At 35.8% G+C, this 14,442-nt stretch overlaps 1 protein-coding gene across 2 annotated transcripts in view; it reads left to right on the top strand.

Moving 5' to 3' along the window:
• LOC108508757 (monocarboxylate transporter 2-like) overlaps positions 1-14,442 on the top strand; it is a 79,467-nt gene that overhangs the window by 55,696 nt on the left and 9,329 nt on the right. For both annotated transcript variants that reach the window (XM_017837825.1, XM_017837826.1), the window contains exons 3-4: positions 11,194-11,337; positions 12,968-13,780. In XM_017837825.1, the coding sequence (XP_017693314.1) occupies positions 11,194-11,337; positions 12,968-13,780 (957 nt within the window). The remainder of the gene's footprint in view (positions 1-11,193; positions 11,338-12,967; positions 13,781-14,442) is intronic.

The raw sequence follows: 14,442 nt of genomic DNA, 5'->3' as shown, positions 1-14,442 counted from the left end.
CCCATTAATATACTACCAGTGTCTGCATTTATCCTCTAAATAGGTGCTAAAAACTAATGAGAATGCTTAGTTCCCATTTTATGTGATATTCTTTGAAACATAAATAAATTCCCTTCACCCTTCTGGTTCCTTTACCCTTTTTCTTCTCCTTGCTCCTTCCTCTTCCCCTTTCCCTCTTTCTTCCCATTCCCTCAGCATTTATTATATTGTTAAAAAGAACCGTGTCTTGTTGATACCACCTAAGGAGTCTTTCCGCTGTGCTTTTTGCAACTGGACTTGTCTATCTCACATTGACCTTTGTAGCCAACAGCGCGCTTGTAGCAAATGTGGGTAGAGCCCTTCCCAAATCTTCATTCGCGAAGCCTAGACATGATGATTAAATATTAATATTATTAAATATTTACCTTCCACAGTTCTTTATAAATGATCTAATTTTGGGGTTGTAAGGGAATTTGGGAAATTCCCACACTTAAGCTTCTAAATCTTAGAAAGATTTAGCCATATGTGAAAACCACCATATGTATTTGATTGGATAGTACAAATATAAAATTATAATTAAAATTATAAAATAATGTTTTATCATTTTTTCTATAAAATAGAGTTTAAGCTTAATGATACTAATGTGTTAAATGCATTCAGAAATAATCTTGTTATTGACAATGACCTAAATATGATGACTTCTCAGGATGCTTCCAAGTTATGAATTCATCTAGATTTATACTTCTCATCACATATATTCTAAATATGTAGATGAGATTTAATGATCCACTCACGATCCATAATTCACAGTAAGTGGTCCGTGAAAACATCGTGGGTAGTAGACTGAGTATTTTCAACTTGAAGTTTAATTATACAGTGCAAAATTGAGACCAGAAAGGAATATGATAAAGGAGCAACTGGGAAGAAGCAAGTATCTTGTGCTTTCTCTGAAATTACATATTACTGCCTGTAACAATATATAAGGAATAATTTCTAAGCTGAGTTAGTTATAATATTATTCTGGAAGAAAACAAATACACTGTAGGATGATGTGCAGGATGAAAATGGGATATTGTATGAACATTAATGTGATGGGCAATTTGTAGAAGACAGAGAAATCCAAATGACAGTACTAATCTTAACTGAAATTGGCTGAATTTTTCACAGCGAATGCATTATCTAAAAAATGTACTGATTTGAGTTGCAGAGAATATACCCAACATTCATAAGAACTGCTAAATAGACTGAGCAAGGTCTTCTGAAGTATTTTCTGTGACTTTTTTGCTCTCTACAACTCTGCTAGGATTTCAAATGACAAAGTATTATTCTGCTTCCAGGAAAAGTATCTAGAGATAATTTTAAGTAGGGGTATACAAATAGTGAATGAGAATAGGGAATAATAAATAGGAAGTGGTGAGTAATGAACATTTATGAATATTGTGTTCACATATGTATACACGGATTTTCAGAAAAGACAGTCATTCCTCAAAGAGAAAGAAATTTAAAAGGAAAACCTTTGTAACTATCTAATAACATAGTCAAGGAAAATGTCTATGAAGAATTAAAAAAAAAACTGTTTGGGTTTTTTTTTGTAGGGTTTTTTTGGAGGGGGTTATTTTGCCCTTTTTTTGTTTGGTTGGGGTTTTTTTGGTTTTGTTTTTTTTTTTAGTTCCCAACAATTATCTCTGAGATTAACAACATATCCCTTATTTTCAAGTTGCTATAATGGTAATTGTGACAGTAGATACTGTAATCTCTCTTTCTTTTCAGTTTTATGATCTGCAGAAAATTGTGTCCCCTTTGTAAGAGCAGAATATACAGAATGTATTTAGCAGTCTAGTTCATACGTATTTAGCAATGTAAAGACAAATTTGATAGCCAAAAATTGTAATCTGCTTTGGCAAGGCACAAAGTTCTAAACACTAAGTGTTCAGTTACAAATTTTCAAGTTCCTCGGAACTGAAGGTTTCAGGTGAAAAATACTTACAAATGGGATAAGTACCTTCTATTATCCCAGAAAAAAAAAAAACCTCATTTTTGTCATTAGGAGTCCAACAACCAAACAAGGAAAAGTGTTGGGTTTTTTTTTATTTTTATGGACGTGTTTGTGTGAATATGTAGCCTCCATGTCTGGGTAAAGCAGTTTTTTAGTAAGATTATTTTTGAGACAGAAAAACTATTAGATAGAAATATTGGATAGCTATGAGTGAACCTCAGGTTTCTGATTAGTACTAATTTCTCTTTGTTCCCTGAAAGTAGACATACTAGGATTTATTTTAATATTTTCAGAAATGTGATGCTTCTTTTAATACATGTGCTAAAACACAGATATTACCAAATTGAACTAAACCTTTCCCTTGCAACCATTCACAGAGAAAGAAGGAGCAGCCACTGATGAATGGATAACGCTTCAAAGATGAGACCTGTGAAAGAAAATCACTACACATTTTCATGAGAAATTTGAGTTATGCCTCATTAAATTCCTGCTGAATCCCTGAAAGGGATGCAAATTTAATTTATTATTAATACCTTGTATATTCTATACTGCTATAGGTAATTACATTTATTAATATTTATATATTAGTATTATTATCTTTACTGTATTTCTAGGGGAGAAAAGTCAGGAAGTCCTTGTTTGGTCTTCCATTTGAAGAAGTAACTTTTAATGGCGCAGGTTGTGAATTCCACAGTAATATTATTTAAGTGAAATCTCCAGCACATTTTTTGAGGTTTTCGATTCCTGCAAGCCTGTGAAGTCCTGAGGAGTTAATTGCTGTTAAATACTAAGCTTTAAAATTAATTGGTTTTTATTCTGGAGAAAAATTTTATTCATTCTTCCCAGCACTTCATATTTGCTACTGAATTTTCTAATGTTTATATTGATACACTGCATGCTCAAGTTACAAACTGATTGCTTTGGTTTTCTGTGAAGAAAAGAACATTTTTTTGAGAAGATAATTTGCAATGAAATATCATGTGCTGATGCTATTTTCATCTATCCCAATTACAGAGGCTTGCAGATCTTTTTTTGAAAAATATGTGCCTGGTGTTACAATATATCTGTATACAACTCTCTTATAGGTGCTTTAGTTCCATCTCATCACTAGCTTGTTCCCTCCTTTCTTCTTTCTTGTTTGTCACCTTTTTCTAGATTGAAAGACTACTTTTTGCAAATATCTATGCACAGGCATCACTTTACTCGGTAATACTGAAGGTAACAGGAAAACGAATAAAAGGAGAGTTAAAAACTGCTGAAATATTTTGCTGCATCTGATTCCCATTCACAGCTTTTTTAGTCGGTGATCATATATGCTTCTGAAATCTGCTGATTGTTCAGCAGCTCATAGAATTAGACAAATTTCCTATTAAATATGATGAAGTTTGATATTGCTCATTTCAAAAGAAAGGTCGTAATTTCTCTTAAAGTCTTCTGCGTTGTGATCAAGTGTTTTAGCCTTTCATGAAAAAAATTCTGCAGCAGAGCATGCAAAACATAATTAATACAAAGCATTGATACGTATCCATGAAAATAATAATCAGCTTGGCTACTCCTTGATTAAAAACTGGGCATCTTTCCAACTTTTTAAAATTCATAGATATAGAGTAATTTGCTAACTTGAAGATGTTTTCTAAATTACATGGCCCATAATTCCATACACATTCGCACCCTAGCAAACAAGGAAAAAAACCTGTAAGCTAAACAACAGCTTTAATCAAAATACATACTACCTTTGGTTCATGTCTCTGATGTATCACTGGAAAACAAACATAAAATACCAAGGCAGATCAGAGATCTGTAGTTCCTCCATAAAAGCAATACATTTAGAGCAAGTTCCAGCACCACTGGTTGCTCATTTTGTTTCTTCTGAACATTTCAGGAAAAAGACAGCTTATATCTGCAGTCAGACATATGTTTTTCTGACTTAAACACGTCAGTTCAAAATTATCAAAGGTAACTTTTTTGGGAGGAGGAACCATGAAGAATTACTATGTTTCATATAAACATTCTAAGGACTAGCTGAAGGTCAAATTAATCTTCATTAGAGATCAAGGATAAAAACTTGATAGACTTCAAGGCTCCTTCAGGACACAAGTGAGAATGTGAGCATTCAGGGTAATGACACTGAGGAAATGTAGTTAAGAAGTGGTGAGCAAAGTGTGATGGATGGTTGAATGACTAACTGCGTCCTCCCTGGCAGGTTGTACTTTCAGCTGCTGAGCTATCCTAACTCATAGTCTAGCAACCCATTTCTGTTTGGTGGTATTTATTGCAAGAGCATTTTTTTTCTCTTTGCTTTCTGTCAAGGTTATTATATTATCCAGGTTTATGGAATCAGAGCAACTAGTTGTAAATGTTATATGAAATGGAAAAAAAAAATTCTGCCAAATGCACAGAGGAACTACAAAGAAAGCTTTCCAACAATTGTTGAACTATGTTACTTTCATTGATGTTACACAAACACATAGGATATGTCAGAAATGCAAGTTACCATTCCCAGAAACATGATAAATAATCTAACATAAAAATAGGTCCATGACATTTCAAAATTTTCAAATTTATTGATATTATTTTTATATTTTTTTCTGTCTGCCTTCTCTAAAGCCTGCCCAAGAGTACTGAAAGAATTTAGCCAAAGGTTTTTGAACTAGAGATAAGACTGTCATGGAATGCTTAGTAATTTGACTTAGTCCTGCTTGAGCAAAACAGCATATTTTGAAGGTTTTTTCCAGCTTAATGAACAGGTTTTAAACATGTTCAAAATCAATTTTGAGTTGCCTTTCCTCTGAATGCCAGAGATAGCAGTCCAATAGCAGTACTAAGTATTTGCTTAAAGCCGTTGCAGTTGAATGAGTTTTTGCAAGTGGACTTTATATTTTGTAAATAAAAAATAAGAAAAAAAGAAAAAAAAGGGAAAGAGAAAAAGAAAGAGAAAGTTGAACTGATCTTAGTAAATAGTTGATACTAATATTAATTCTTGGAGCACCTTGGGTTTTTCCAGGCTTGTAGGAAACAGAAATAAAAAATAGAACTGAGATGGAAAGATATCTGCATTGACTTTGCAAAGCAGATGTCTGAAAATGTGTTTAAATCACTTGACTTGACAGGATGGAATCTACAATGTAGCATTAGTGCGATTTGAAATAGTATATTGCATTTATTTTCAACTTCTTTCAGCTACTCCATTTAAATAAATGTCATATTGTTCAGACTGAGTCATGTTGCTTTGGCTCGATGACACTGTGAACACTGTAATGACATTGTCAATATATATTTAAAAAATTAGCGTTTTATCATGAAAGTTCGTCTCTAGTTCTATACTAAAATTAATGCAGGTGTAAAAATAAAAACCATAAATGCACTGGCAATATGCGAAACAAATTACAGAATGATCTTTAATTATGTCACTGCATTGCAGCAATGAGAAATCATACTAGGGCAAATGGAACAGATCCTCTTGGAAGCTGTTCTAAGGTACATGAAGGACAGGGAGGTTATTTGAGAAAGCCAGCATGGCTTTGCCAAGGGCAAGGCCTGCCTGACTAATCTGTTGGCCTTCTATTATGGAGTGACCATATGAGTGGACAAGGGAAGGGTTACAGATGTAGTTTATCTGGACTTCTGTAAAGCCTTTGACTTGGTACCCTACAACATCCTTCTCTCTAAATTGGAGAGAGATGGACTTGATGACTGGACTGTTAGATGGATAAGAAAGTGGTTGGACAGTCACATCCAGAGGGTAGTGGTCAATGGCTCAGAGTCATGATGGGCTAGGTGATGTTTAAGGTCCCTTCCAACCTGTGCCATTCTATGATTCTATGATTGTTTGATCTAGTTCCAACCCCACTGCCTTAGACAGGGACACCTCCCACTAGACCAGGTTGCTCAAAGCCCCATCCAGCCTGGCCTTGAACACTCACAGGATGGGGCATCCACAGCTTCTCTGGGCAACTCTTTCCAGTGCCTCACCACCCTCACAAGGACGATTTTCTTCCTGGTATCTAATCTAAACCTGCTGTCTCTCAGTTTGAAGCCATTCCCCCTTGTCCTATCGCTACAGGCCCTTGCAAAAACTTTTTCCCCATCTTTCTTGTAGGCTCCTTCCAGGTACTGTAAGGCCATAATTAGGTCATCCCAAAGCCTTCTCTTTTCTAGGCCAAACAATCTCAATTCTCTTAGCCTTTCCTCATAGCAGAGGTGCTCCATCCTTCTAATCATCTTGAGGTCCCTTCCAACCTAGGAAATTCAATGATTCTGCAAAGTAAATTAAACACTAAAACGTAGATTATATACTTCTAAAGAAACTTTCATTGCTACAATGAATATATGTATAAATTAGATCCAAAGATGACCTCATTATGGATGTAAAAGACAGTGATGACAGTTTGATACTGCTTGTGGATACAAGCAGTATCCACAATTGCTGCTATTATAACAATTCTGACTAGTTATTATACATTTTTTCATCCCTAAGAGAAAGTATTGACTATTTATGGGAGAACTGTCTAAAGTATTTTTTTTTTCATTTTGGTAAGAAAAACATTGATGAAAAAGAAAAGGCAGCAAGAATTCAAGTGTCCTAGATTCTATTATAGTTGCTGTCTTATTCCTTCTCACAGCCTGGTCATTTGCCTGAAAGGGAAAGATATAAAACAAAAATACAGCTGGGAGAGTGTTAGCATATTATGATAATGGTCTTAAATTTGGTTTACAGAGTGTATAATCTTTTGTGGCTGATGGTTTGTAGGTGTTAAGGGAGAGATCAGAATAAATATTCTTGTGGGTCTCCTGACTTAACATCTGTTACTTCAGGCTTTGGGAAAGTAGATTCCAAGATCCAGCAGTGCTTCAGTACATTAATATGCATTAATGTATAGCAAGATTTTGGCAGTGTTAGAGTATATAAACAGCTTAATCTTCCTTTAGCTAAGAAGAAAAAATAGGCGAGAAATATAGACCCATGCTGGCATGCGAGTATTGTTTAAATAATTGTAGAAGATATTACATGTGAAATGAAATTTGTACATGGCTATAAAACATATAATGGCAAGCAAACAGCTGGAATTTATGTAGATTCATCTATGTAAAGGTATGAATATGCAGTGTTTTATAAGACTCCAAAACCAAGTGTATGTACAGATGTCAGAAGAAAATTTTCAACCTACTTATCAGATTGAAAGGGTTCCTAGATAATTTAGGGAGCTTAAACTAACTTTATGGCTTATGAAACAATTAATATTCCCCATGTGCACAAATTTTAAATCAAAATACTGGAATACACATAAAGAAAACTTCAAATTAAGTGGAGCTGTGGTGGTAAATACACATCACTAACTTAAGGAAAACATCTCAAAGAGAGTATTATGTTTAAAGGAATTTTCAATTCATCATACAGTCCAGATTTAGGTCATTTGGTAGTACAGAGTCAGACTGCTTTGCCTTTCCTCTTGTGGCTTCATCCACTGCCTACCTAAATTAATAAATCCATATTTGAACAGCTATCAGGTCTTGTAGGTGAAGCTAACATTGCCTGCCTTGATCTGAAGATCTGTAACTGGCCTGGTGGTCCTGGCCTAACTGCCACAGTGAAGATAGGCAGAGATGCAGTTTTCTTGTTCCTGATAAGGAACTGTCTGCACAATGATTTCCCTTAAAGGAGAGGGGAACTTAACATTTCTAGACAACCCTCAGAAAATGCAACCAACCAAACACTAAAAACAAATTTCTTCCCTAAACCCCTAAACAAACAAGACTGCCTCATTTTCCTGCAAGTCAGGAGAAAAAAGGAAGGGTTGATGGAACTGTATTAAAATATATTAATGTTATAGTCAGTGCTCCCTTGGAGTGAATATTAGAGAAGAGCTTTGATTATGGTTTGAAAACTTTTGTCAGTGCATGCTGTCCTTTTGATTCATAATTTTATTTAAAATGCTAAAAATATAGCAATAGTGTACAACAACCTTTTCTAATGTCATTCTTCTCTTTTCAACACTTGATATCTGTGTGTGGTTTTACATCATCTTTTTCATTTGCTCTCACAGCTTTCTTTCTGGCTTTTCATGCTGTCTTTGTTTAATGGGAAAACAAACAGACTGCTAACAAGTCTATATACATCATACCTGAAGTATTTGTGTAAGGGTACAATTCCAAATTCTGTCTGTAGTGAATGAATTTAGAAATAGTATGGTCAATTATTTCCCTGCTATGATACCTCTTTCCTGTGGAGTATTTACAGGACAATGGACACTTCATGAACAATCCATACGACCAGCTCTGAGGAGCAGTAGGCCTCACTTGACATAACTTTGGAGGTTATTAAAAGAAGAGTTTATAGTTGCAAGTTGTGTGAAACTGTGTATTTATAGTTGCAAGTTATGGGAAAACTGTGTGTATGTGACCGATAAAGAGAAAGCTGGAAAGTCCCCTGAAAAGTCCCTAAGGCGGATCGGTAGGAGGGACTTTGGGCGGCGCGAATGACGTCAGGACGCGTGGACAGGGCATCGGGACCAACGAACTAAAGGCATGAAGCGCGTGCACAGACTGAGCTATCGAATCGCTTTGTTGTAATCACGTACCCGGAAGGAGCTGACTGTATAAAAGCTAACTCACTTAAATAATAAACTGAACATCGTTTGATCATATTGATCGTCTGTGCGTTGTTTCTGAACTCCTGCCACCGCACTTTCCTACATTTTTCAGTGTCTCATCAAAGGAACATTTTAAGTAAGACTACAGCAAGGCAACATTTATTGCAACGATAATTTGAGGGAAGGTCGGAATGTTAACAAACATTAAACAAACGTTTCATTTTCAATTTTGTAAATATTTCCATCTCATCACAGGAAGAAGAGCTTGGAAATAATTTTTAAAATAATTGTTTAAATCATTATTTTGATATCTTTTAAGTGATATACTGTTATTGTGTTTAGCAATAACAACAATTAAATATTTTTTTAATTGCCTTAGGTTTATTTTCAAAATTATAAATATTATTTGATATTAGGTTGAAACTTTTTGCAAAGAGTTCCAGTTAAAAGGGTCTTTCTTTGACTCAAGGAAAATATTTAAATGGTTTATGTATTTCAAACAGGCTTTCTTTCTAATTCAAACATGAGCCAAACCACTGATTTTCCAAACATAGCTCGATAAAAAAAAAAATAAATTGTAACTGAAGTTATCCTTCAGCATAGTTATGAGAGCACAAGAATTAAGACAGAAGAAGTAAGCATGATACATATGGGATGTGCTTACAGTGTAACTTCTCTGTCCTTCATGTTTCACTGCTTTCTCCATATGACCTCAAAGGGAAAAGCCTACCTTGTCATCATTCTGCTCAGTGGTTCCCCCCAAATGGAAGTAAAGAAATGTTAGATATGTCATCATATAAGCTGTTGGTTACATGTTTTAGTGCTTCGTGTTTTAAAGTCTTTTAATAAATCCCTGGAGTATTGTCTATTTGGTGGTCCATTCCATGCTGAGGATGTTTAAGTCTGTTGATTTCAATATATGGTTATGCTTCAGCTGCAGTTCAGTGAGCAGCTGAAACCATCTCCTGTGCTTCTGTCTGTGAGATGAGTCCTAATGCCTTAAGTCTGAGAATACTTTACCTTCTCAGTAAAATAGACACCCTGTTTATCCTCTGTGCCCCACCTACCTTGAACTGGGCAGGAAAATAAGTTGCGTTTACTGGTGACAAGCTGAGTGTACTGGCCAGTGACTGTGCTGCTTGGACAAGAAGCCTATAGGACCTTCCCTCGACTCCTTGGCACCCAAGCTATTTACTGAATGCACAAACTAAGATCTAAACAAATCTTTGCTTTCTAGTCAAGTTAATTTCAAGTTGTCCTCTGTATTCACAGAGATATTAGAAAACAGTGGCAGGCACAGGGCAACTTTATTGTAGAAGCTTTTTTGCATAAGGAAGTAAGCTAAAACTTGATCATTTGGCACATCCTTAAAGCTTCTGTTGTTGATATGCAGGTAGTACTTAACATTTGCTGTCTGTCCATGATAATACTCTAATGCATTTAAGGTAATTCAAAGAGTGGAGTCTATAATAGATGCCTGTGAAAGCACACTTTTAAACTTGGCTGGATTTGGCTTTTTCAAAACATGGAGTTTCTGGCATTTATTCCTTTAGATATTTTTTAAAAAATACTACCGTTAACGGTACTGTTGCCAGTGAATGATCTGCAGTGAAATCAGCTGCAGAGCATGGCATTCCACTTTATACCATGTGCCTACTTTATCTTAAGTTTGAAACGCATTGGTTTTATAATGTTGGATTGGTTGATTGGATTTTTTTTCCTTTTTTTTGAATTGGGTAAGTTTAGTTATTGCAAAAGCAAGACTGTTTGTAACGGTGTGGGCCAAATATAGTGCAGTCAGATGCTATGGAAGTTTACCTTAAGAGCCTTGACAACCTCTTAATCGTGATATGTAGCACACCATCTATTCTAGTCATGGTCATTTAAAAAACATATAATGCATGTCATGCTAAATTGCACACTAGATGTTTGTTTAGTATGGATGCAATTACACCATAAACTGAATTGCAATTAAAACTGAAAATTAGACCTGTAGCAATATTTTCAAAGTTTATAGGTCTTTGTGCTAAACCACATTTTAGATTTTCCCAAACAACTTATAGTCATCTTACTGCCTGTTAACACTCCCCTCTTGATGAGGTAAGGGAAAATGGGCCGCAGGGGCCAGGGATTTACATTCTGATTTGACAAGCTTTAACTTTTAAGCTTATATATGGTTCCAAGTAGGGATGCAGGACATGCTGCAGTATTAAGGGCAGGTTTTAGTTTGCTGTGCCTGGAGATTCATTCCTCCTGCTCTGTGAATTGTTTTGATACCTGTCTCATACTTGAAATTCTTCCATCCTTGCACTTTCAAAACTTCCACTGACCAGTCTCAGTATTGATTACTCATTAACTGTAACAATCCTTCTTGGTTGTTTGATATCTTTAATCTTTTTGTCCATCTCCATAATTAATCAATATTTATATTGTCATGGAGACAATATATCCTCATCCAGGGTCATGCATCTGCAAATTCACAGAGTATGTTTGTAAGACAGACTGGTATAGAAACAGCTTAACGCTTTCCCAGATCGAAGAGGAAAGCATTTCAACATATTGTAACTACAAAGACATGTATGACAGAGTTACCTGTTACCTGTCATTGCATTTTCTTTCTACCAACAGGTCCCATAAGCAGCATTTTGGTGAATAAGTATGGTAGCCGGCCTGTGATGATAGCAGGTGGTATCCTGTGTTCATTTGGAATGATTGCAAGCTCTTTCTGCAATAGCGTCCTTGAACTATATATATGTATTGGTGTGGTTGGAGGTAAGAGTCCTGTTTAAAAGGTTATATTATATGTTGTTATATTATATGTTGTTATATTACATTACATATATTACTATATAAAATTATTTCTAATAATGTTCTACCAGTGAGCCTTACTGATCAAGAATCCCCTGTGTACAGAGGCAATCCAAGAAGGTAGCAAGATCAGTTAATTTCAGCTACCTGAACTATCTAATCCTTTAAATTAGCTGGTAGGCTGTTAAATTATTTCTTTTGATAATTCAGAAGCAACTCATGAATTTATTCAGTCAACGATGTATGTATAGGCTGTTCCACACTGCACTATAATAATGGTATAAAAATTGATTGGCTTGTGACAACACTTATTACAGTCATTTGTGTACAATTTCACATTCATTCTTCTAGCTTTCTATCATGTTGCACTGCAAGCAGGTTGAGAGATGCTAGTAGAATTTTAGTAAAATTGTGAAAGCTTGTACCACTTTTCTTTAGGTTTGTACATACATATAGTCTTTCAGAAAAGTATAAACTTTCAGTGCAATACTTTTCTGTTTAAAATCCGCCCAGTGTCAATAATGAAATTATTCATAGTCATCTATCTGAGGCCTAGATATTGCCTAAAGCAATGAACTAAAGTTATCGCAATGCCAGTGAATTAAATAACCTCCTTTTCAAAAGTTGTGGGGGTTTTTTAAATTCCCTTCTCAGAATAAGGAAGGCGAGGCGAAATATCGACAGGTAATAAATGAATGTATATTACATAAGAATATGTATTATTATGAATTGTATATTCAAGCTCATCTTTCTTTATGTTGGGACTAAAGGAGTCCTTCTTTATTTAGTGATTAATTCTTAAATTTCTTATTTTTGATATCCTAAACTCAGGGCCACTGAAAGCATAAAGTCAGAGTCCAGGAATGGACCATCAGAGAAGAAAACTTCAGTGCCATCAAGCAGATGCAAAGCTACTTATATCTTATTGCCCAGATGTCTTTATAGAGAGAGAAGACCTAGAGGTTCAGCTTAGGGTTCAGCTTATACATTCAGCTGATGTGGATGGGTGATCTGATCTGATGTGTGTCCTCTGTAACTCTTCCACTATTAGTGATGACATGGGGAACGGGAGCTGAATATGCTCTACAATAATTTGCTATTTTACGCTCCAGTTTAGTAGACAACTTGGATCTTAATTAGGGTTGGAAATAAAAAAATAGGAGATTTATGCATTTAAGTACACCCTGCATTCATTATAGCTGAGGCGACATTTAATAACTTTGATAAATTGAGCCAAGAGAGAATTGCATTATAGCTTAGCAAATATAAAAGTGATGAGTCAAGGCATTGGTAACCATAATTCCTCTCAATGTGATTGCCCTGACTCTATCATTGCTGAAACACATCAAGGAATTTTGGCTTTTAATGCAGTGCTACAGGGGGGAATGGACCAAATGCCACTATGACACAGTCTTGACATTAACACACGTAAACGGCAATGAAACTGTATTTCATCCTCTGATGCTAGTTGGTTTTTATCTTTATTGAGAATCACTGGATTAGATAGTGGTCATTTTAAAAATAACTTGAAAGAGGTGCAATATGTTTTTCAATGCATGACCTGCAATAATATTGTCTTTTATGTGTCGTTTAGGTCTGGGTTTAGCATTCAACTTACAGCCTGCCTTAACCATGATTGGCAAGTATTTCTATAAGAAGCGTCCCATTGCTAATGGATTGGCCATGGCTGGAAGTCCAGTGTTTCTGAGCACATTGGCACCTCTCAATCAATTCCTCTTTAATGCTTTTGGCTGGAAAGGAAGCTTTCTTATTCTGGGAGGACTTCTTTTGAACTGCTGTGTGGCTGGGTCACTTATGAGACCTGTTGGACCGAAAAAAGTCCCGACTGTGAAAAAAGATGTTGAAAAAGGCACAGGAGATTCTGCCTTGCACAAAAACAACAAGAAGTCTTGTTGGCAAACTATGAATAAGTATCTAGATCTGTCCCTCTTCAAACACAGAGGGTTTCTGATCTATTTGTCAGGAAATGTCATTATGTTTATTGGTTTCTTTGCTCCAATAGTGTTCTTGGCTCCTTATGCCAAGCACAAGGGAATTGATGAATATTCTGCTGCTTTTTTGCTGTCTATCTTAGCCTTTGTAGACATGTTTGCTAGGCCTTCAATGGGACTCGTGGCAAACTCCAGGTTTATCCGGCCAAAGATTCAGTATTTTTTTAGTTTTGCTGTCTTGTACAATGGGGTCTGTCATATCTTGTGCCCTCTGGCAAAAAATTACACTGGCTTGGTGATATATGCTGTATTTTTTGGGTTTGCATTTGGAATGGTTAGCAGCGTTCTTTTTGAGACATTGATGGACCTCGTTGGGGCTGCCAGATTTTCCAGTGCGGTTGGACTTGTCACCATTGTGGAATGTTGTCCTGTGCTCATAGGCCCTCCTCTAGGAGGTAAGAATCTATTTCTTTCCATTTCTTCAGGCATTACAGCGTAATATTGCAATTTAACATTGAATATTAAATATAAACATTGTTCTTAACGTTATTTAATGTTTTTGCTATGACTAGAGGTGTACTGTAGCAGCAGTATCTTTGGGCTTTGCAGCTGCAGGTTCACATGAGAATCTAAAGGCATTTATTGTGTGCATTTGCAAAAAATAGATTAAGACCGTATCTCTACTGGCCCATAAATCCATGTGGTAAATATATGTTTTCCTGATAGCACACAGAGCTAGTTTTGCAACCTTGAGTTACATACATTCATCTCAAATTTGCTCTTTGACAATGAAGTTCTTACTCTCTTGAATTGATTGAGTTTGTTTTTGTGAAGATCTCACAGAGCGGCTTATAAATTCTCCAACCTAGTGACAGCTCAAGGAGCAATCTCTTACACTCACTTAAACAATTTTAGTTTGTCTACACAGAGAGGATTGACATATCCAGAGAGAAGAAATTAGCAGGGGGGTGTCAGAAGAACAGGGGCATCCACAGTAGCCTAGGCAGGGTGCATGCATGGTGGGATTCCATCATGGTGCCGTGGAGCGTTGCGCCCTAGCATGATTACACACCACAACTCTGCTCACATTCAGTTCTTTCACATGTTTCTATAGCCA

Source organism: Lepidothrix coronata, unplaced genomic scaffold (genome assembly GCF_001604755.1).
Source record: "Lepidothrix coronata isolate B3197 unplaced genomic scaffold, Lepidothrix_coronata-1.0 Scaffold311, whole genome shotgun sequence".
NCBI lineage: Eukaryota > Metazoa > Chordata > Aves > Passeriformes > Pipridae > Lepidothrix > Lepidothrix coronata.
The sequence above is the reverse complement of the archived record's forward strand: the minus strand, read 5'-3'. Positions and strand labels throughout refer to the sequence as shown.